The sequence below is a fragment of the Pezoporus wallicus genome, unplaced genomic scaffold, assembly GCF_028554395.1.
Source record: "Pezoporus wallicus isolate ANWC-B61680 ecotype Strahan unplaced genomic scaffold, APGP_CSIRO_Pwel_v1 contig_7227, whole genome shotgun sequence".
NCBI classification, from domain to species: Eukaryota; Metazoa; Chordata; class Aves; order Psittaciformes; family Psittacidae; genus Pezoporus; species Pezoporus wallicus.
In genome coordinates, this window is record NW_026637191.1 from 1,131,939 (window position 1) to 1,154,681 (window position 22,743).

Consider the following 22,743-nt stretch of genomic DNA (forward strand, 5'->3'; position numbering starts at 1 on the left):
AGTACATGTGGGAATCATGGACCTTATTTGCACAGAGAAATGTGGAGACCAGAAGTGTAACTTGGGTGTGAAAGTGTTCAGACAAGTTCACGGGAGGCAGCTCCATGGGTATGATTGAAATTGCAAACAGACTGTTTTCGCTAATGTGCTGATGCTCAGGCACGGGGATGTGGGTAGATGTAGAAGAGGGTAGATTCAGATTAGATACTAGCAAGAAATTCTTCACTATGAGTGTGGTGAGGCACTGGCACAGGTTGCCCAGAGAAGCTGTGGCTGCCCCATCCCTGGCACTGTTCAAGGCCAGGTTGAATGGGGCTTGGAACAACCTGGTCTAGTGGAAGTTGTCCCTGCTCATGGCAGGGGAGGGTTGGAACTAGATGGCCTTTAAAGTCCCTTTCAACCCAAATCATTCTATAGATCTTCTGCAGGGCAGAAGTGACTTCTTTAATGGTTTTGTTCTAACACTTTTACATGGGCACCAAATTACCACAAATTTCACAAACAGGAGGCTGGGTCCTACATTTTTTCATGTCCCAGTAAAACTACCCTATTCCTAACAGTCAACACATCTATCTACTTCATCTTTTTCTTCTACACCACAGCAAATGCTTGTTTTTCTGTCACAACATACTCTGACTTTCCTCTTGCTTTTAATAACACATGCTAAAAATATTCCTGTGCAGGGAATGGGGTTCAGTCTGCCGTTATTGTTGATGTCACACAGCCATAAGCAGGCAGAAAAACAGTGCTGGCATGTATCAGCAGCCTCTTTCACCAACTGTCACACATGATGGCTAAGCCTTTCTGTAAATCTCATTTGCGGAAGATCTTGTACAATGCATTAATAATTAATCAGAAGTTAGTTCAAAGCTCACAGGAGCTGAAGGAACCACTCCCATTGATTCAAATGAGCAGTACATGAGACCCTTGCTAATTAATATATTAAATATATGCTCTGTGATATTAAGAATAAAATGCATTGCAATCCCAAGTACTTCACAGTGTAGCCCTCTATGATTTTAAGATCTGAAACTGTCTCATTTTCAAAATGTCTCTGTAGCTCTACTAGGCACATGGTAGAGTGCAGGTGGCATCCAAATGGCCCTTGCAATAGAGAGTGTGTTAGGGATCAAGGGCATCTCCGCCAACCTGTCCACTGTTTCCTTCATATGCATTCTAGGTCTGCCTCTCTCCACACTGGTGGTGGTGGGAAGGTTGCCCACCAGAACTATAGGGTGCCCAGTATAACTTCTTTCAGATGACCAAAGAGATGTTAAAATTTTGATTTGCTTTTTTCCCCCAACAATTCCTTGAGTGCAATCCATTGACGGGGAATAAACCTTGATCGGCAAATGGGTTCAAACCTGTAAACTGAAGAAGATAAATTCTGTCTCCCATAACAAATTCAATCTTATTGTTGCCCGTGCTTTCTACAAAAGTTCTAGTGTTTTTTTGTAAACTGATGGGTTCAGTTTCAATTTTATTTACACCTTCGTGAATGAAGAGCTGTTTTCAACTGGGGACAAAGTACCTGTTTGCAAACAGAAATCTTATTCTTCCTACCTCTATTCTGGAATAATCACATTACATAAATCCTTCCTTTTTGTGAAATTTCTACAATACTTAAGCAAGTAGAATCAAATGACTTAAACACTGAGAGATGTAGCCTCAGAGCTACATTTTGTTTTGTAACATATAATATAAACCATTTAATGTAAACCGTAGAGATTTCATATAAGTTAGTGCAACTATATGTTACACCTGAATAATACAAGAAATTAGATGTTAGTTATATTCAACTCGAACTTTGTGGAAATAGATGGCAAAAATTCGTACTACGATGAAGAGTGTTTCACCTTGAGAATAGTTTCAGATTTTGCCCTAATTGGGGAAAGAAATTATTAATAACTTGAATCCACCTCCACAGCTGGCGTCTGTTTTAACAAAAATTAACCACTATCTTTAATATTAATTAGCACCATTGTTAGTGCTTTCAACAAACCATAGTGGTCTGAGCGCTGTCACAAGCTGGAGCACCTGTGTGTGCTTGGGCAAGGGCTGGCTGTTACTCCTGCACTCAGCGTGCTCCATTTCTGAACAGGTCAGGGCCATCCAGATCTATTTAAATTCTCCTACTTCTTGCATAAAAAATGTACTGAGCTAATCCTGGGGAACTATTTCTGATTTTTATTCTTCTGCCATTTTTTAAGAAGTGTTCAGTGCCAAAAATATTTAACACTAACCTTTTCCAATGTATAACAAATAGAGAAGTCCTATGCAATACCAGTGTTTTCATATTAAATAAATGACAAACTTTTACTTTGCTTTTTTTCATCTGGCCTGAATTCTTTTTTTTTTTTTTTTTTTTTTAATTGAAGAAAACTTTTGTTCTGCTGATGTGGAATTTCTTAATGAAGCTCGGAGGGCATGGTGTGACATGCAAATGCAGTGTTTAAGGTACTGGAGGGGCAGTGTTAGAAACTGCTGAATGGCTGAAAATGCTTTGTGTTAGTTCACTTTGATGCAGGACTGGGTCTGGTAGTCAGAACTTTTCTTCTTAAGTTACTGGTTTGCCTGTTAATTTGATCACACTGTGTAGAAGAAGCTGCACCATTTTTACTTATAGGAAGGACTTGCATAAGTGGAGGTGGAAGCCAGATACACAAAATACAGTGTAAACCAAGTGAATTTGGAGCTCAAGCCATGTAAAAGGTATTGAAGGTGAGAGGCACAGCTGGCATTTTGTTCAGAGTACTTTATTCGAGTCCTTGTATCTTTCAAGAGCTTGGCCTGGGTCTTTGCATTCCCTTCCTGGTCTTTGGGATAGAGATGGAGATGTCAGTCTGCATCTCTTCACTTGCTTCTCTCTCGAAGCATTTTGGATGTTATCTGCCCATGTGTATTCCTTATGGCCTTGTCTTTTGATTTGCTTGTCTCTCAGGAAGAACCACAGTCAGGCCTCTACTTGCACTTCTTCTCTGCAGTTAAGGTGATGGTACGCGGAATGATTTAGACAATATTGCCAATTTTTCATCATTCAAAATCCAGGATTCAGAAGACCTTGCTTCCAGAACCAAACCAAAGTGCAGGGTCCTGAAACTGGCATCGCATCATGCCATTGGTTGTCAGTTATGTTTGCCAGTTAAGGAACTGTGCTTATGGAAATGAATTTTTCTGGAGGATCTAATAAAGTTGATGGATTTATTGAGAAAACAGGTCAATTTGCCTGAGGTGCTAGTAGCCAAGGAAGTTTCTGTGGATTGCAGTTTTGTGTTAAATGGGCTTTATAGAACTGTTTTATGCTGACTGTTGTGGAGAGGGTTGTTTGTGTTGTACTTTGGACAGGCAGAAGCAGAATGAGGAAGACTTGGAAATCACTCCTACTGCACCTTGTGGTTTGGAATGAATTTTTCAAGCCTGCTTTTTGAGTCTGCAGTATTACCTGATTTTAAATAAGCTTCAGACCAGCATCCTTGCTAAGCAGTACATATCCAAGCTAAGCTCCAGGTCCCTCTGTTTTCACTGATTTACAGTGAAGCTCCAGTGGCTTAAGTGGATTTATAGTTCACCAAACCCCCAAAACTGCAAACGTTTATATACCTTCTCAATTTAGCTATGATGCCTGCTGTTCCTCATAACAATGACTATAAATTGCACCCCTGTAAAGAAGGCTGTAGCTGACACAGTATGCAGAGAGCTACATTCTCCCTAGAGAAGAGAGATTTGCTTGTTTTCTCAGATAAATCAATTGACTTTGCTGGAAGAGTAAACTCAGCAGGAACTGATGGTGTGCATAAAATTAAGCTTTTGCACACTTTACTACATGAAGCCTTATTCTGTTCTGATGAAAACTGAGTCTTGAAGTTTTGATTTATTTTGGTTCCTAAATCTCTGGCAATAGGACATTCTCATCCCATTATAACCCAGAGGGTAGGATCTCTGGACTAGTGTGTCTCACAGACCTCTATTTCACAAAGGAGAGGATCTCATTAATTCTCTCTGGGGTTCTTGGCATTTTTATTCTTTAGAACCAAGCTTTTACCACTTGACCTCAGCTACATAATGGATACCTTGGTGGAAGTCTAGGAGATGTCTTCAAGACTTACACAGTCACCTGTCCTGTCCTGCCCAGATAGGTTCAGATAAAGCTAAACCATCCTCCCAGTTAGTTTAGGAGATGTCATTTCGAGATAATGTTTCTCTTTTGAAAAGTTGCTCTCTTCTTTTCCCTAATGTTCTTATCCCTAAACCAAAATCACCCACTTCTCACTTTTATTTCCCACAGTTCATGTTTTAAGGAGATGCTGCCTTTTCTTCTCAGTTTTTTTAGAAATGCTAGATGAGTAAGAAGAGACAGAATCTCTAAGGGCAGTTGTATACATCTGAATACTTAAGGAAGAGTTATACAATAGATTTGAATATAATTTTAAGTAACACCAACACAGATTAATGACCATGATTTCTTTTTCATTGAGGTTACTGCAAAAGAAAACACTAAACACTAGAAACTGATGTAAAATAAATGTATATTTTCCAGTGCCGTTAATAACCATCATTGTACAATTTGTTTATTATAATTGACAAGAACTTTGACAAACAAGCGTAGGAAGAATAACCTCAGCCACTAAGTTTCTGCTTATTTGCTGCATTGGCAGGAGAGTTCCACTGTGGGTTTGAGGATGGTAACATTTGCCTTTTCACTCAAGATGACACAGACAATTTTGACTGGACAAAACAAAGCACTGCCACTAGAGACACAAAATACACTCCGAACACTGGGCCAAATGCAGATCGGACTGGCTCCAAGGAAGGTAAGCTCCAGCTGTGTCCTGGGTCCCTGGCACTGGTGTGTCTGCTCCACCAGGGTGAGGGATCTGTCCAGGACAGCCCATTCAGCCAGCTACATCGGCTTTCCTGATTATACCAAGAATAAGTGTACTTTAAGGACTTCTAAAAGAAATTGTCATGTGGCTTGTCCCAAAGCATGACCCACTAATGGTGCAATTAACCATCTTGTATTGCTCCTATTGGGCCATTTTCAAAGCAATTGCTTTCACATTATAGTCTAGTGGGGAAATATTATGGCACATCTTGACATATTCTTCTGGTTTATGTCATTTCAGTTCTAACTTGGACTCTGTCAGACTGTCACAATGAGGTGTTTTGTTTGGGTTTTTTTGCCCCGTTTTTACTTTGGATGTTCCTAAAATGTGTAATTTTCAATTCTGCTACCCCAGTTAACAGAAGCGTGCCATCTTGACTGCAGTGTATATTTGCATTTGAAAAGTCAGACATATTGTACTGAATTTATCAAGTACTGCAGTAACTTATGCTATTTTATTGTATGTCTCCTGCTTGCACTACCAAAGGGAAAAAAAAAATCATACTGCATTGAATTTGCTTGGTTGAATCTTGTAAATCCTCTCTGTTGTTGGCACAGTCTAGGATCAGAATAAATGAAATGCCTTCTTTTGTGAAAATGAGCTTTTGATCATCTGGTCGACATAGACAGTTTAAAATGTTCTGTGAAACGTTTCCATCAAGATATTTTCCTTTTATTTTACCAGTCATCCCCACTCAGTGTTTATAGGAACAAACTGAAAGCTTGAGACTGAAGTCTGAACCCCATCATAGAGATTTTCTTCTTTTCTTGTGCATATACAATGTTACATAAATTTTAAGTTATTTACAAGTATTGACCTGCTAGCCCTGATTATGCTCTTGGTATAAAACATGTCTTTGAAGTAGTTGTGGAAAGCACATGGACTTAATGCAGAAGAAATGCGTCCCAGAAATCATGGTGAAGTCAGATGCATGTGAAAAATGAATCAAGATGCTTGATAGTCCTGGTGTCTTCCTGCATGTATATGTGTTGGGTTTTGAAGACTGCAACCTAATGATTTCCATTTGGACTTCCCCTAGGTTTCTACATGTACATTGAGACATCACGCCCCAGGCTGGAAGGAGAAAAGGCCAGACTTGTTAGTCCTGTTTTCAGTGTCGCTCCAAAAAATCCTTACGGAGCTACGAACACAGCCTATTGTTTTAGCTTCTACTATCACATGTATGGACAGCACATAGGTGAGAGAAAGCCAATGACCTTGTCTTTTTACTTTGGGAGAAATAGCAAGAGAAATGTCCACTTGTGTGAAAGAAAAGCATGGGAGGACTGCCAACACCTGCAAGGGCCAGTTGCAACCAAAGCTAGCAAGATGGGTGCTTGACAGCATTAAATTGCTGTAAAACTGTTTCCCGCTAATCAGCACACTTGCAGAAGCCCTCTTACACCTAAGAGGCGTTTCACGCACGTGTGAGGTTTTGAATAGATGTTGCAGGTGGAGCGATGCACTTCAGTCATGAGAGAGAAGTAGCAATATGTTTATTGGTATAAAATAGTGACTTAGCAAAGTTTCTTAGTAAATGCAACAGTGGTTTAATAAGATTCAATGGCAAGGTGCACTTGAGTATTTACTGCATAGAGGACGGGATCAGACAACTGGTGGGGAGACCCTCCTGTTGGGTTATGAGGTTCAGAAAGGATGTCCTTGTATTCTGAAATCCTTCTCAGAGAGGAGCTGAGGTGTGGCTGGATCCAGACTTAGTCCTACTTGTGATCAACAGTTTATGTCTAAAGGATTATAGTTGCACAATCAGTCCTTTATATCACTTAGCTAAGATCAAAGTTCAGCATGCTGCCAATCACTTACCAAGGATCTGTTGTGGCCAAGAATCTCTCAGTCTCTAGGAGTAACCTTGAGAGGCATTCCTGTGCCGGGGGGATCCTGGTGTACAGCCACTGCCATGCAGGAGATCACCATGAGCTCTGGGGTGCCCATGGGTAATGGAGTGAGATCAGTGATCCGCAGTCATATTTGCATACCAATTAGATATGTTAGTTTCTTCCACACTTGTCTTGAGTTGGACCTTGACCAGCACTATAGTGGAGGGTGCATGTTGCTCAAATTAGCCCTTGGCTATTGTGTTGCTCTGTGTCTTCCCCGGATCCACTTTGTTTGGGTCAACCAGGTGCAACCATTATGACCAGACACATCCATTATGACTGCCACTGGTACTTATCACTTTACAGGAAATAAAGGTCAGATTGTGGGAGAGCACACTGCCACAGCAGGGGAATTTATAGTGTGAAAAGGGAAAAGGTGATATTTGCAAGGACTTTGCCTGATACTAACACTGTTTTGAATCACTAGGTTCAGGATTGAGCAATTAGCAGCAGCACTACTCATGTGCTGGCAACTGAGGCAGCACAGTCTGTGTGCAATGCAGCAGCACACAGTTCCTTTGTAAAAGTCATGAACAATTTGCTCACAAGTTGTAGGAGTATATACTTACAAGATATATCTGTACATTTATTAATCATAGCTCTTTCAACACAAACATTTAATTGTGTTGTGTGAAAAAAAGGTGTGGGAATATACGAAAGTATAAATGATAGCCAATTTTTTATAAATCCTGTAAATCCTCATGGGGTGCTCAGTTCTTACCAGTGTGTCAGGAGGTTTTCCAGTGACAAGCTGGCCTGACTAGATGTATTTTTATATATATTTCAAGGGCAAGCACATCCTCAGAGTGCATCCTGGTGTTTGCTTCAGAAAACCTTTGCCTGCCCCCAGGAGGAGTTCAGATTTTAAAGAGAACAGACAAGTTCACTTAGGTTTTGGTTAGTTGTGTCTGCACTGTACACACATGAATTCAGCCCCAGGTCTAAATTCTCCTGGCTCTGTGTTCCAGAGGGAGCTTGGCTGTTTAGTGGAAGGAAGTGATTCAGCCATGCCACGCTTAGTGCAAAAAATATAAACTGCCCTATAAGGTCATATACCACACTATTTCTGGTATAGGACAGTGAAGAGTAAAGTTACAAATATAATGGGTCAAAGAGTTTTTTCTGGAATACCTTAGGATGGGGGTAAAGTATAAGAAAAACAGCCACTGAGGCTGACATCAGTCCACAAGACAGTGACCTCTCATTGTGGAATTCTGATTTTTTTTTACTGGGCTACCTTTTCATCAAGGATCTGTGTCCTTAGCTTTTTTGCCGAGATCACTGTTTCCTGTTTATGTGTAATTTCTTGAATTGACACATATGTTGGCTGACGAAGGAGCTGACACACAAGTGAAGATGGTGACAATGATTAGTGAGCATAGGTTACATTGGATTTGTTCATGGCAATGTGGACACCTAGTTGTTGAAAACCAGAATTGCTCAGTATCACTTTTGTTCCATAATGTTAAAAAATATAGTTACCATCATTTTAGCTAATGTTCAAAATGGTCTACTTTTGAATAGCTTTATACGAAATTACATATTATTCTGTTTTTGAAGAGTAAACTGGCAGAAAAATAGTAAATTAATAGCATCAGCCATGTGTTTGAATGGACGCTTATACATATCTACTAAATTCAAAATTATAATTCCTCAGAGTAACAAAATGTTATGAAACACATGAGAATGCAACATGCATATAAGAAATAAATTATGAAATCAGCAAATATATGCCATTTGATTTCCCAGGTGTGAAGTCTTGTCCCTGAAATTGTTCACATAAAGATAATGAAGAAAAAAGAAAAACCTAATGAGTGATGAAATTCTAAGACTTCAGTGATTTAAGCCCATGATTATTGTATGAGTAGTTGTATTGATGAGGTAACTGCTTGAATGAGTTTTTGAAGGTCTGTGGTCTTAAAAATTGCTTTGGGTTAGGAAAGGGGTTATTATAAGACAATGATTTGCCCAGACAATGAAACCTTATCATGTCTTTCAAGTGATGTGTCCTTCTGGTAAGGATGGCTACCAGCCTCCTGGTCTGTGTTGGGCATAGTGTGGCTGGCAGGTAAAAGGAGATGATCTTGCTCCTCTGCTCAGCACCAGAGAGACACATCTGTGTGCTGGGCCAGTACTTGGCCCCCTAGTACAGGAGAGACATGGGATTAATGAAGAGAGTCAGGGGGATCTAATCAACATTAAATGAATACATGAAGGGAGAATGTAAAGAAGATCAGAGATGCTCAGGGACAGGACAAGAGGCAAAGGGGCACCAATTGAAATAGAGGCAAATCTATTAAACATAAGAATTTTTTTTTCTTTTTTTTTTTTTTTTTTTATTAAAGGTTGTCAAAAACTGGCACAGGTTACCCAGAGAGGTTGTGGAGTCTCTGTCCTTCGAGACAGCCAAAATCTGACTGCAGATGATCTTGGGCAACCTGTTTTAACCTGATATGCTTTGAGCAGGGTTTGGATGGGATGATCTCTAGAGGTACCCCCAACCTCAACAATTCTGTGTGGAATAGTAGGTTTAGATTAGATATTAGGAATAAATTCTTCCCTGTGAGGGTGGTGAGGCCCTGGCACAGGTTGTCCAGAGAAGCTGTGGCTGCCCCATCCCTGGCAGTGTTCAAGTCCAGGTTGGACAGGGCTTTGAGCAACCCGCTCTAGTGGAAGGTGTCCCTGCCCATGGCATAGGGGATGGAACTGAATGAGCTTTAAGGTCCCTTCCAAACAAAACCATTCTATGATTCTTTGATTATTTCTTTTTTCCAGAAAAGCATTTTGTTTTGTTACATTTTTTTAATTACATTAATCCCTCATGGATAATTCCAAATCTTATTATTAAAACAGACTGGTTATTCACAAGCTGCTACAAGCCTCGACCCTTCACAGCTGTTCTGGCATTTGCAGCCAACATATATAAGGTGCTTCTTATCCCCATTCAGGAATGAGCACTGCCAGTCAGGGCAGCTATTGGCTGTAATTAGTACTGCCAGCTCATTGACTTCTTCCCAAGAGCAGGATGGGAGCTACTAACTGAGACTTCATCTGTGATCTCTGTGTTGTAGGATCTCTCTTTTGAACAATGGTGAACTGCTGATCCTTGACCTGACTTTATTGCAAACTGGAATTGTCTTTCAGGGCAATTTGGCTTTAATAAATTCTGGCCTTTTCCTTCCTTGGACCTGGGGATAGCATATTCAGAGATGAATGGCCATTAACCTTTGATTTTTCATCCAAAGTGCTATAGCACTGTGAAGCAGACTTTGGTGCATTTCCACTGGATTGCTTAATTCTCCCTAGTTATCCGTATCCTTAAGTTTTCCAAGTAGTATTAGAGTTATAATTCCCACATCTTAGGGCAAAGTACTTTGTTTTCAGAACAATTCTGATGCTTATCAAAATGTTTCTGCATTTCTGACATGGTTTTGAAGGATCCTTAATGAAATGAAGTATTGTCCTGGAATGGTGCTCTGTTGCTGGTGTGGACTGGTCTTGGAGGCTTAGGGGAAAAGATACTTCATCCTCCATTCTTAAAAATTAGTTAACTCGGTGACATCATTTCAAGAGTATGGCTGTTGCAATATATAGAAAAAAAAAAAAAAAGCCAGCTTACCAGTTCAGCCAGCTCAGCTTCTGTGACTGCTGTTCAGGTCTTCAGTGTCTCTGGAGAAGAGGCTGAAAATTTCTGTAGTGATAAGGAGAGGTACTTGGAAATCAATGCAGAGAGCAGAACACAGATCTGAGATTAGCACTTGCACCTCAGCACAGCTCTGATGAGATAAACAAGGACCTACATCCCATGCCACAGCAATTAGATTCAGGAAGATAAAGCATTTCTTTACCTGAAATAGATGTCTCTTACTTACAAGTCAGATTGTAATTCTTGACAGATCACACAGAGCTAACTCTGAGAGTACTGGCTGCCAGAGAAACTGTATGTGCTTTGTTTCACACCCTTCAAAAGAAGGTAGATTATTGCTGAAGCATAAGAGAAATAGAACTTCCCATTACTTAATTTGCAGAAAACAATAGGCCATTGTTGGGGAAGAAGAAAATGAAGAGCCACTGCCCTTAATGTGTCTCTACATTGAGACAGAAAGAGGTTGTAGTTCCATTATAGCTGTCACTATCTTTTAAAGCAATCTGTAATTCCAATTTTTCCATCTACACCCCAAAATGGGGTGTTCCTAATTGATGCTTCAAGAGCAATACCTTTTCTTGTCATTAGAGAGCCATCACAAAACAAAAAGGGGAAGCAGAACACGCTGTCAGCACACTGTGAAAGCTGTTTGTTCTTGCACAGTGATGAGCTTCAAAATACCACCCTAGTGTTGCAGCTGGTGACGTCTCTGGAATGCTCGGGACCCTCTTGGCATGATGCTGTCAGAAAGTAAACTTTATTCCTTAATTCACAGTTGTTCCTCCTGCCTACTGTTTTTTAATCCTGCTCAAGAGTCAATTCATTACCCATTTGTATGGAGTTTGGAGTAGTTTGAAACCTTTAGATGAATTCTTGCTGGACATGCCTCAGAATGAACCCTATAGCCAACCTGGCCTCCCACACAGTATCAGCTTTGCAAAGGCCACGTAACTTCCAGAATGTTACTGGCAGAATTTCAAGGGTAAGCATGGGTTGCAGGTGCCATTAGCTAGGCTGGTGTGTGTGCGTATCTAGCAATGAGGGTCAGGCAGTTATATCCATACTAACTAACGTGGTGGGCAACAACTGACCATAGCTAGTACAGTGATGGCTGTTCTGTATTTTAAATAAGACAGCCATCATTCTGCTATTAATTTGAAGAAATTATGTGACACAGAGAGGCTGAGGATGCTGTGAACAGTCTTAAATCTCTAACTTTAGCAGTGATGGAATTGCATGCTTTTCGTACCTGAATTAATCAGTTATACCAAACAGCCCTGTGGCATGGGCTATATTAGTCTGCACAAACAGGTGGAAAAATTAGCCAGCAATTCATGTCTTTCTTGATATGGGCATTGCTTTTGTCTTTTAGAAAAATAACTATGTATATGTTATAATTTTAGGTAGCCTTGTCTGATAGCCTGCCTTTTTTTTCAAACTACAGATCCAGTAGAAAAAGTCTCGGAAGGGAGAATTGTTGTAGCTGACTAATACAAACCTTGCCCAAGAGCTTCTGTTGCTGTTTGGAAGAGGTCTGAGGCTGAGCAGCCACTTGGTGTGAGCAGCCCTCCATAGGCCTGCAACATATTACTGGGCTGGGCTGCAGGGCTGCTGCCAGAAACCCTCGCATCTCTCTGCTTGCAAACCTTGTTTCAGGTCTCTATGTTTTGCCCAGTAGCACATGTAGGCAGAGACAGAATGTCCCTGTTAGAAGCCAGGTTTCCTTTGTGCTATTTATGCACCCTCCCTTGCATTTTGGAAACTAAAAGGCTGCAGCAGGAGGCAGGTGGGAGACATGGTGCTGCCCAGTCGCTCTGGAGAGCATCACTCCCCCCACTTCCATCAATGAAGATGTATGGACGCATTCTGGGCACCCTGGTGAAATAGCCGTGATGAGAATATTTGCTGCTCCATTACACAGTTAGCCTTATGTTTTTCAAGGCAGTGAGTTTTGCTACTGCTAGAAATAAGAACTTTTTATTAGCAGGAGCTGAGTCATTGTGCAGCTGTCTCAGATCTGAGAGGTTTCATTGCAGATATAATTTGTATGAGCTTCCCAGCTGGCATGCCTAACACCCTAAAAAAAAACAGTAATCTTGTGTGAACTTGACTCTGAACTTTCTCGAATGAAGGCAAACGCAGTAGTTTACATAGTACAAAGAGACACCACTGCCCCATACATCTGGAGATAACAGTGGGAACAAAATTGCCAAACTATGTGAATTACTGAACCCTGATAAATGAAGTCAATGCGTTTGCTGTTTCCTGGTGCACCTAGACAGTCTGGTTCATGGTCTGAGACAGTGAGGTTAACCAGAGAGAAAGCCTGCTGAATGCAGACAGTCTGCTACCTGTTTCAGATAGTGTCTGTGCTTAAACCAGTAACATAATGGTCAGCAGTGTGGAAAGACCCAGATTTGGGAGCGGGAGAAGTTTCTCCACAATGAGGGACTTTACTGAGGTTATTTTAACTCAGAGGATTATGTTTGTCATTCAGAAATACTCCTTAGCAGGAGTAAGACCATCACATCTATCTCTGAGATGGATTTACTAGGCTTTATGGCACTCTATTAGTTAAATGATGTACAGAATAAACAAGAAGTTGGACAGTCTTCATAAACCAGAGCTAAGCATAAAGTTGCTTATGACCAAGTTGCTCATTTATCATTGGATAAAGAGGTTATAAGTGCTTCATTTGTATTAAAGCACAGCAAACTACTTTTTACCCATCTCACCCTCGTACAACTGCCCGGCCCGCAGCAGGGGAGTGGATTTCAGTTTCCCTCTGCTGTGGATTTACATCACCAATTCACAGTGTTTCCAAATTTAAAAGTTTCTGAATTTACAGAACTCCTCACGTGCACTCACACCTCTCAGAGACCCATGCGAAATGGGAAGGGAGGGGGTGAGCAGGTACTCACTGCTGTACCCAGCCCATTATCTCTGCTCCACCAGAGAGCCTAACCAATTCCAGTTCTCCACCTCTCTTGTAGGAAGTTTGAACGTTTACCTGAGGTTGAAAGGCCAGACCGCGATAGAGAACCCATTGTGGTCTTCAAGTGGAAATAAGGGACAGCACTGGAACCAAGCCCGCGTTAATATAAACCCCCCAACATCATTTCAGGTAATGGCTTGTGCATTGCACACCGTGAATGGGAGTATTCGGTTTTCAGAGGGGGGGGCTGGTGTATGCTGACCCTTTCCTTCTAACATACAATTTTACAGCTTCATTTGAGCTCCAAAAGCTGCTTTATGGACAGATAACTGCTTTCTTTGCTTTAAATAGGTGAGCACCATAGCGCTTAATAATGCACGCTTTAATAGCAGAACAGCAGCTGTTTTCTTGAAGACAAAATTTCTTTAAGTTTTCAGGAGATGCTGGTAGCTGATATAAAACTTCTTTTGTTTCAGATTAGCAACTGCAATACAAAATTATTCTTGTATAAAAATATCTAGGGCCCATGGTACAGTGTATTAGCCATCACTTGAAATACATGCATTTTCTGCAGAAAAAGGAATGATCTCGAAGTCTCTGCTGAAAGGTCCCAAAGCAGCGGTGCTGCCTGCACAGAGCTACTGCTATGGCAGAGCTGTGCACCTCATTCACCAGGCGCGTGGAAGTTAACGACAGGCTTTTACACATTCCAGTTTTGGTTTGACAGTGAAAGGCTGATAGACTATTACAGGCAGTTCTCATTCACATGGTGAGCTGTTTGGAACTTGAACAGACCCAAAAAGGCAGCTGCCACAAGCAAGCCATCATGTGTTTGAGGCTGGGAGTGTCATTATGGAAGATGGGAGTCATAGACTGTGCCCTGCAGTGCGGTGTTCTCTAGGTTTTGTCCCTTCTCTGTAAACTTCAGATCTCCCAGGGAGATACCAGCTTTTGAGAAAAAGAATCATTGAGTGCGAGTCAAAACTCCTATCTTAAACATGCAGATTGGGATTCACTTTATGGGTAATTACTGATCCTAACCCTTCTTTTTGATTTCCATGCATGAGAGACGACAAAAGAAAAGATTGGGCATATGGGATTGCAGAAGCATTGCACAGGGTGAAGTAAGAGGAAAATTGAAGGAGAGAGATATGCGAAGTATAACATTACATGATGTTTGAGTGGAACAAAGTAGAAGAACTGGAGAGGAAGAGTGCACAGAAGATAGATAAGAGTGTTCAAGTACACACAGAGCATGGGGCCAAGTACTAAGGAGCTAATGAGAGTGTGTGAGTGAAGTCAGAATAAATCTGAAATGTCTGGACAGTAAAGGAGAGAGTAATGATTTAGCATGTGAACATAACAAATGTTCTGGTAAAGGGAGAGAAGAGACACCTGGGGAAGCTGAAACCAGTGTGATAGTAGCTGTGTCTGAGAGGGATTCCTGAGATCTGGGACAGGCTTAAGCAGAAGGGAAGGACAAGGACATCAGCTCTGGGCAGAGAGATGCAAAGGATTTGGTACCAGCAATGCAGAGGAGCAGAGGAAGGTGATGGGGTACAAACCTGGGGTCATCTCTCCAGCACAGAGAGGAGGAAGTCATAGGTTTAGATGGAAGAGCAAGCTGAGGCGCTTGCCTTACCCAGCCATCTGGGATGAAGCAACAGCAGAACAGCCAGAATCCACAGCTCACAGCTTCTGGTACCCAGGCTGCTGCTTCCAACATGGAGTCTGAGCACCAGTCCTTGCACGGGGCCCTGTTGCTTTCAGAAGAGTTACAGGAGTCACTTCTGCTCCTGGCACACCTTGCTTATACTGTTCTAAAACCATATTCACTGGTGCCCCTAGCTGGTACACAAAATGGGAGCTTCTGTACGTGGCTATTTTTCCCTTTTTACATTGCTGTGTTTAAAGGCTTACACATAAAATGAGTGTAAAGCCATGAAGCTCTGCAGAAATATGACAAATAAATGTCAGAGTGGCTGGAACCTTAAATTACTTTTTTAGGAGCTCTTGCATCAAGCAAACTATTTTCTATTCAGGAGTCTTAAGTAGGAAAGAATAGAAACCTCCCAGTTAAGTTTAAGGAGAGCGAATTGAAGTGAATCTTTGCAGTAAAACAGTACACTGACACCGAAATGAAAACATTTTATAGGTTAATTTATATGGGTAAATTGCAGCCTAGATTTTATACCTTCCCAGTCCCTGTGGTTTATAACAAAGCTTCTGTCATGAACTGAGAAGACTACAGTGCTTTGAATCAGGAAAAGTATTGCATACAAGTGTTCTCAGTAAGATACTTAGGAAGTATTTTTAAAGAATAAACACACAAAATAGAGAACATGTGGAAGTGATACATGGCATGCTCGCATCTAGAAGGGGTCAATTTTAGTTCAGATTTGAGCAGGAGCACTGCCACTGCCTTTAGCTATTTTCTCCTTGACACCTTCTTGTGTCAAAGATTTTTTTTGGCAAAAGAGGGACTAGTCTGTCCTTAAGTAAGTGAGCCTGCTGGACCACTCAGATTTTCATCCCCCAGTAGTAAGCCTAAGGGGTTTATACCCTTGTCATCATGCTGTCCAGAAGGGGACAGTCCTGGAGGCTCGTTTCTACTTCAGCCTGGAGTAGGGGAGGCTCTGGGGATTCCTTATAAACAATCTTCCAGTGCCTGAAGGGATTGACAGGAAAGCTGGACAGGAACTTTTGACAAGGATGTGCAGTGACAGGACAAGGGAGAATGGCTTTAAGCTGACAGAGGGGAGACTGAGATTAGATATTAGGAGTAAATTCTTCCCAGTGAGGGTAGTGAGGCACTGGCACAGGGTGCCCAGAGAAGCTGTGGCTGCCCCATCCCTGGCACTGTTCAAGGCCAGGTTGGATGGGGCCTTCAGCAACCTGGTCTAGTGGAAGGTGTCCCTGCCTGTGGCAGGGTGGTTGAAACTGGATGAGCTTTAAGGTCCTTTCCAACAAAAGCATTCTATAAATCAATGATTATGTGAGCGTTAGGAGACTGGCTAAGAAGTTAAAATCTGTCTGAAATCCTGCTGAAGAAGCACAAACTAAATCCCCCGGAGACACTTAGGATAACTCTGGAGGCACTATAGGGGTTTATTTCCATTTCCCCTGTTAAGAGAGCAAAGCGGCCTTTGCTGTACTATTCTTCAGCTAAATGCAGTATTTTTAACAACAGCTTTGTAAAGTCATGACATGCAGATAATAGGTTTTGCAGGATACTGATAGGGGATTCTGATTATCTGGCATCTTCTGCAAATAGCTGTGAGCTGCAGGCTGGGTTGTGCTCCACGCCTTGCCAGCACTCCCCTGCAGTTATTTGTTCTGAGCATGTAGCCAAGCTGGCTAATAGCAACCCATCTTTGAAGCCCATAAAACACACTGCCAAATGCAGATTCTAATTAAATGCTGGCTGTTGTATTTGTATAGAGTTCTTTTGTCTAGAAACAGTGTTTTTCAGTATCAGGAAAGATTTGACTTTAAACTCTGTTGACTGGTTACATGCCTGCTGCCAAGGAGCAGGAGAGCAACTTGTACTTCGTGGGAAAAGACACTTTCCTCTCAAGCTAAATACTGACCAACGTCAAGGGCAGAGTCAAAAAATTGTGCAGGATAACTACTTGAGACACTGTTTTCAGACATGGTAAATCATAGAAAAACTTACCGTTTTCCCAATCACATTTCGCTGTTACATTAATACGCACCTTGTTACAGTAATTAACCTACAGTGTCACACTTCAGTGAAATGCCGATGGAGTCTCCTGCTCCAAATGCATAGCTTTCATGTTATTAAATGCTCCAAGCACAGACCTTGCCACCTGGCTTACAACACAAAAGGCAGGCTTTAAATACATGCTTTATACTACTGCAGGGTCAGGCATCTACTAGGGATGCTCAGCTTAGCAAAAGGACAGCAGGAGGTTGGAACTGATGATCTTTAAGGTCCCTTCCAAACCAAAACATTCTATGATTCTACGATTCCATGTATCTGGCCAAGACTGAGGGACTTGCCCACTGCAGAAAGGCACAGTGGAGAATTTTGTGTGCAATGTAATGTCTGGTGGCATCGTGCATTGTTGTGATACAGTCCTTGTGTGATACTCATCCAGCTGGACTCACTGAAGGACCCCTGTGATTTACAGGGTCATTTTCCACTGCCCTGAGTGTTTACTCATCATTTATAATGAAAGGTATTCATTTCAATTGAGTAGCTCTGGTTAAACTGTAATAATGAGCAAAGAAGTGTTGGAAGCTGCCGAAAGAAGAGGCTCAGTTCTGTGTCCTGCTGAAATCAGTGACAACAGAGAGAGTCTACCTGAGTGCCTCAGACAGCTCCCTGATGCAGTTGGATCATTATGAAGTATAATTTAAGTATTTTGCTCCAGATGGAATTAGGGTTTTTCTCAAATTGTCTCTACCCCCAAGAGTTAATGTCTCCATTAGTGCCACAGCACACCCTTATAAATTCATTGAATTTCATGCATATATTGGTGCAGATTAAAGTTAAAAAACTTGTCATCTAAGTTAACCAAAAATATTTCTAAGGACTGAAAGGGAGGGAAAAGGGAAAGGAGAGATAACTGTGCAAATGTTGCTGCTTGGGAAATTTATTCCTTACATAATTCCTTCATCTCTTTAGAAAGGCTTTGAAGTTTTCTAGTGAATAAATTTCTGCACCACAGAATGAGTCCACTCTTCTGCAAAGCTAATTAAGCAGCTGTATGGCAAAACAGCATCATGTTGGGTTTGGGGAAGGAGAAAGAATAACTTTGTTTCTTTAGTACAATAGTAATTCATATCTAATAACAAACATTACAGCAAATATTACTGACCTTGCATCAAGCCACTCATGTCGATACAGACACCATTTCTTTTCACAGCTGTAGCAGTAGGGGTTTCAGACTAGGAATATTTGAAAGAAACGATTAATAGGACCTTGAAATCACTGGCATCAGTTCAGCAGAGGTTAAAGCCTTAAAGAGGAACAGATGTCTACCCTGACCCTCTCTGTGATTAAAACACATCACAGTATCCTCTGATAAATATGAAACCATTCTTAGAGGGGATTATAGCCTCTAGACATGACGATGAGACACTAAAAGAAGGAGAGAAAAAGGGCTGTCATTGCCATCAATTCCTTCCATGGCGGAGATTTGGGAGGTTGCAATCAACTGAGGTGATCGCAGGAAGTCACTGTCAGACTGTCAGACCTCGGGGAATCTGAATCAAAGGTAGTCCCTTCCTTACCCCTTGAGATAAATACAGCTTTCCAGTATGGGTGAAGGGACACCAATCTGGCTCCTGGGAGGTTTCTCCCAATCTTTCATTGTCCAAGAGAGATTTCAGGGTCACTTCCTGTCCTCATTCTGCCTGCAGGGAAGTTGCCAGCAGATTGCAGATGAGGGACCCCAGTGTGGGAAATGGAGTAGGAAGGACTGGTTGAGCTAACTTCGAGAGCCTGAAACTTCATCTTCCTGTGAAGCTTTTCCATCTCATGTGTGTTTTCAGGCAGTCTGTGATCAAGGGATGATCAGCCCTTCAGTACGTCACAGATGCTGTTCGTCAAGTTGTGCCTCTGCCATCCACGTCAGGTGGCAGGAGTTTCTAAGAGAAAACACCCCAAATAGCTTTAGAACTTTTCTTCCATTTAACCCTGCTATTTTCTCCAGGAATATCGTACTTATATACATACACACATTACAGTTATCATAGTGGCAAAGCTGGAGGCACCAGGTAGACAAATAGGCAGATGACTGGCAGCTCTGATATTTTTCAGCTCATTCAAAGAGTAAAAGCCTCCACAGCTCACACATCTTCTGTGCTCACCTTACTCGGTTGCATTTTTTTGCACCATAGAAAGGGTTTGTAAATTACTGCAAGCCCATCAGTGTAGTTTAATGCTGTGCAAAATGCAGCTGAACATTTTCCATTCATCACCCTCTGATCTGCTGCTGCTTTATTTTTTTGCAGCTCATATTTGAAGGGATCCGGGGCCCTGGCATCGAAGGTGATATTGCTATTGATGATGTATCAATTGTGGAAGGAGAGTGTATGAAATCAGACCAACCAGCCAACAGTAAGTGGCTTTTCTGCACATGGGAGAGAGCAAATTGCTTCTTGTCGTTATAAATTTGAGACACCTTCTGAAATGGATTTTCTCAAGAACAATATATTGTTCAGTTCAGTTGGAAAGACTTAAAGTAAAACTTTTTCCTTGGAAGCAAGCTCTGGAGTCAAAATGTCTTTGCTCAGATAGGAAAATGCTGATTTTAGCGAGACGGAAGTGAAAAGCTGGTGGGCATTAGGGAAGGCTGCACTCCACAGTGGTGCTGGGCTGGGCAGCCATGATTCAAGATAGGCAGGCAGATAAAGCAGCATTAAAAATAGATCAGGGGGTGCAAGCAATATGAAATTAATGAATATCAGTGCTGTGATTCCCTGTGGACCTTGTTCCATCCCTCCACACCCCGTGTCTGCATTATAGTACAGGCCTTAACTACACAGACAGGTGTTTTTTTATCCCAACATTTCCTGCCTCATTCAGTGGCTTAGCCTTTGTCTTCTAAGCCTTCTAGCAATGCTGACTGTGTCTGGGCAGCTCTTTAATTCTACCTTTTTCCCCCTTTTTGTAGATTTACGATCAGGTGCTGTTGGGACATTAGCGCATATACGACTTATCCCAGTTATCATCCTCATGTCTTTCTTAAGTCATCAGAGGTGACCTTATCCTGGCAGAGGCTACAAGAGATTCACCAGGCACTGGCATGAAGAAAGAGTCTTTGTAAAATGGACATTTAAAAACAAACTACCAAAGATTCCTCCACTGACTGACTCAAAAGTTAAATAAATACATAAATAAATAATAAAAAAATTAAAAAGCACTGGGGACATAAAAGGCATCACGGGAGTGTAACTCACTATGAACCACGCGTGAGAACGAGATCTGGCCTTGTAAGGAAGAGACCTTCAGGTGCTTTTGTGGTCAATAATGAATACAGCATCATCTGGTTGAACTCTTGGAAAAGAGCTATAGAAACCCTTGTCAAAGCACAAAGTCATGGCTGGTTTTGTTTCAAATGAATAGTTTGCTTGTTACCATGGAAACTTAATGGCCTGCCAAAAAAAAAAATAAAAAGGAAGGAGAGGAAATAAAAACAAAAACGGAGAGAGAAACACCTCACTGTAAACAGGGTATGTGAAGAGCTGGCATTCATTTTCCCTTGAAGAAGGTTTTTAGTATAGAGTTAAATAAATGTAGGCCCTTTCTACTTTGGCTGTCACATCCCCTAGAGAATAACCCTAAATCAGAGTGTTTTAAGACATTTACGTTTCATTTCTCATGGCTATGCTTGATAACTGTATGCTGTCTCCTTTTGCATGCATTACTATCCAGGATGTGCAACCTGGGCTTACATATTACACAGGCTTATCGGAGTTTGCTTGCGGCCACTCGAACACCCCTCTCCCCTCCCCAACTAAGTCATCTGTTCTAACGAAGTGAAGAAACCAAACCACCGTCTTTTATAAATTGCCATGGAAACCAAGTGCCTTCAATGAAACAAGCCTGATTTAAAAATAAATAAATAAAAAAATAATAATAGTTTCAACACAGAAGCTTGCACTGCGAAAATGTGGTTTGTGCAAACTATTTTCTAAACAAACTACGGAGCCTGGGTGTGCAGACTGCAGGCAAGGAGACGAAGTCGCTTCTGGAGATGGATGGACCTAAGCTGCTGCATAAGCCCTTCCGGATGAGATATTTGTTGTTTAGCGTTCCAGACAGCCATGGCCTTTCAGCTTACTACCCATTAGAAAATAGCTTCCGTTGGTCCTGGAAATGGGAGGGAGCAGCACTTTTTTTTGATGTTGTTGTTGTTTTTCCAGCTTATCAAGTGGGTCAACCAGAGGAAAAGGTTAAGATACACTTAGTGCAGAAGGTGGTAAAACACAGAAGAGATGTTTGTGCTGTAAACTCCATTCACAAGGCAGTCAGCCCCAGCATTAGTGGGATGGGGAGGTATGTGTGGGGACAACGGTGCGTGCCGAGACACTCAGCAAACTGCAGAGCTCACTGCAACCCTGGCACCAGCGAAGCACCAAGGGTGCTGTGCCTCTGCCCTGTAGCCAGACTCTGTGCAGATCATGAAAGATTATTTTGTTATTGTAGCAAAATTTTAAAAAAACAAGAGAAAAAAATCCACTTTTACAACAACAACAAAAACAAACAAAAAAAAAAAGGCTGTACAAATGGTTTTGAGTTACCTGAACACATACCGTGAGCCAGCCGGTTTTCCACTGCATTGTAAAGTTCCCTTACAGTTGTTTATGACAATTTGAATACCTTTTTCCTTAAATTATCTCAGCTTTTAACTTCATTTAAAAAAAAAAAAGACTTTTGTCTAAAGAAGAGTATTATAATTATCATTATTCTGTGTTCTCTTGATACCCTAGGAATAAAAAAAATTATATGCAAATAATTGGAGTACAAACTTAAAAAAAAAACAGATGAGTATAATATTTGCAAATATGAGTATAAAAAGCACAACGAGATGCAGTAAAACAATGACAAGGCTTGACTTTTTTTTATTCTGTAGAGAAATGTTTGTGCAAATCCAGTAATTCAACTAAAGAGATAATTTTACAGCTATGTTCAATAAAGCCTCTTTCCAGGTAAGGTATGCCAAGTGGTATGTGTGTTTGTTGAGCAGTGTGCCTTCTGTGCCCCAGATGGGTGCAACTGGCATGGCTTGTTTTTTCCTGTGATAAACTGGTGTTGCATGAAGAAATAATGGTCCATTCTGGCGATGCTCAGGGGCTGGAGCTTTGGAGGATGCTGTCAGCTCCCTGGTTTGTAGGCAGTTTGTGGTACCTGTAATTCCCCACACTGCAGCAGGAAAGCTGCTCTGAAGATGGTGGGATCTCAGATTCTGGATGAACTGTGGGATGACACTCTTATAAATAACCCAAATTTCCCACCGGCAAGCACTGGGTTTTAACTGGGGATGGAGAAGCAGGTCAGGTATGGTAAGACCCTGATGCAGATTTTTGTGTAGGAGTTTGTTTTTTCTCTTAAGTCAGGATTTGTGGAAGCCAAATCTTCACCTGTATCCTCCCGCTGATCTCTTGTGAAAGCCACAGAACTGTGGGATTGTCTGAGAGATTTCCCTCTGGGTGCTTTTGGCATGAGTCTTCGGAGGGGCTGGCTTTGCCCAAGGCTGCTAGGAGCCCTGCCAGAAATGGATGCACAAGGGTTTTGCAGCAGACTCCCCTGTTACATTTCCTGTTCTGTTTCTGACCGTTGTGTGATCTCAGTTTTGCTCATTTTCTAGTTTGAGCAGCTGCAGTGTTGCTCCTGAAGGAAGCTGAGCT

The 22,743-nt window shown here is 41.5% G+C and overlaps 1 protein-coding gene across 1 annotated transcript in view; it reads left to right on the forward strand.

The window, feature by feature from the left end:
* The window catches only part of MDGA2 (MAM domain containing glycosylphosphatidylinositol anchor 2), a 375,792-nt gene extending 353,740 nt beyond the window's left edge, over positions 1-22,052 (forward strand). The window contains exons 12-16 of the mRNA XM_057403838.1: positions 4,656-4,811; positions 5,923-6,081; positions 13,421-13,551; positions 19,345-19,450; positions 20,007-22,052. Of these exons, the coding sequence (XP_057259821.1) occupies positions 4,656-4,811; positions 5,923-6,081; positions 13,421-13,551; positions 19,345-19,450; positions 20,007-20,095 (641 nt within the window). The 3' untranslated portion in view covers positions 20,096-22,052. The remainder of the gene's footprint in view (positions 1-4,655; positions 4,812-5,922; positions 6,082-13,420; positions 13,552-19,344; positions 19,451-20,006) is intronic.
* The last annotated feature ends 691 nt before the right edge of the window (positions 22,053-22,743 follow it).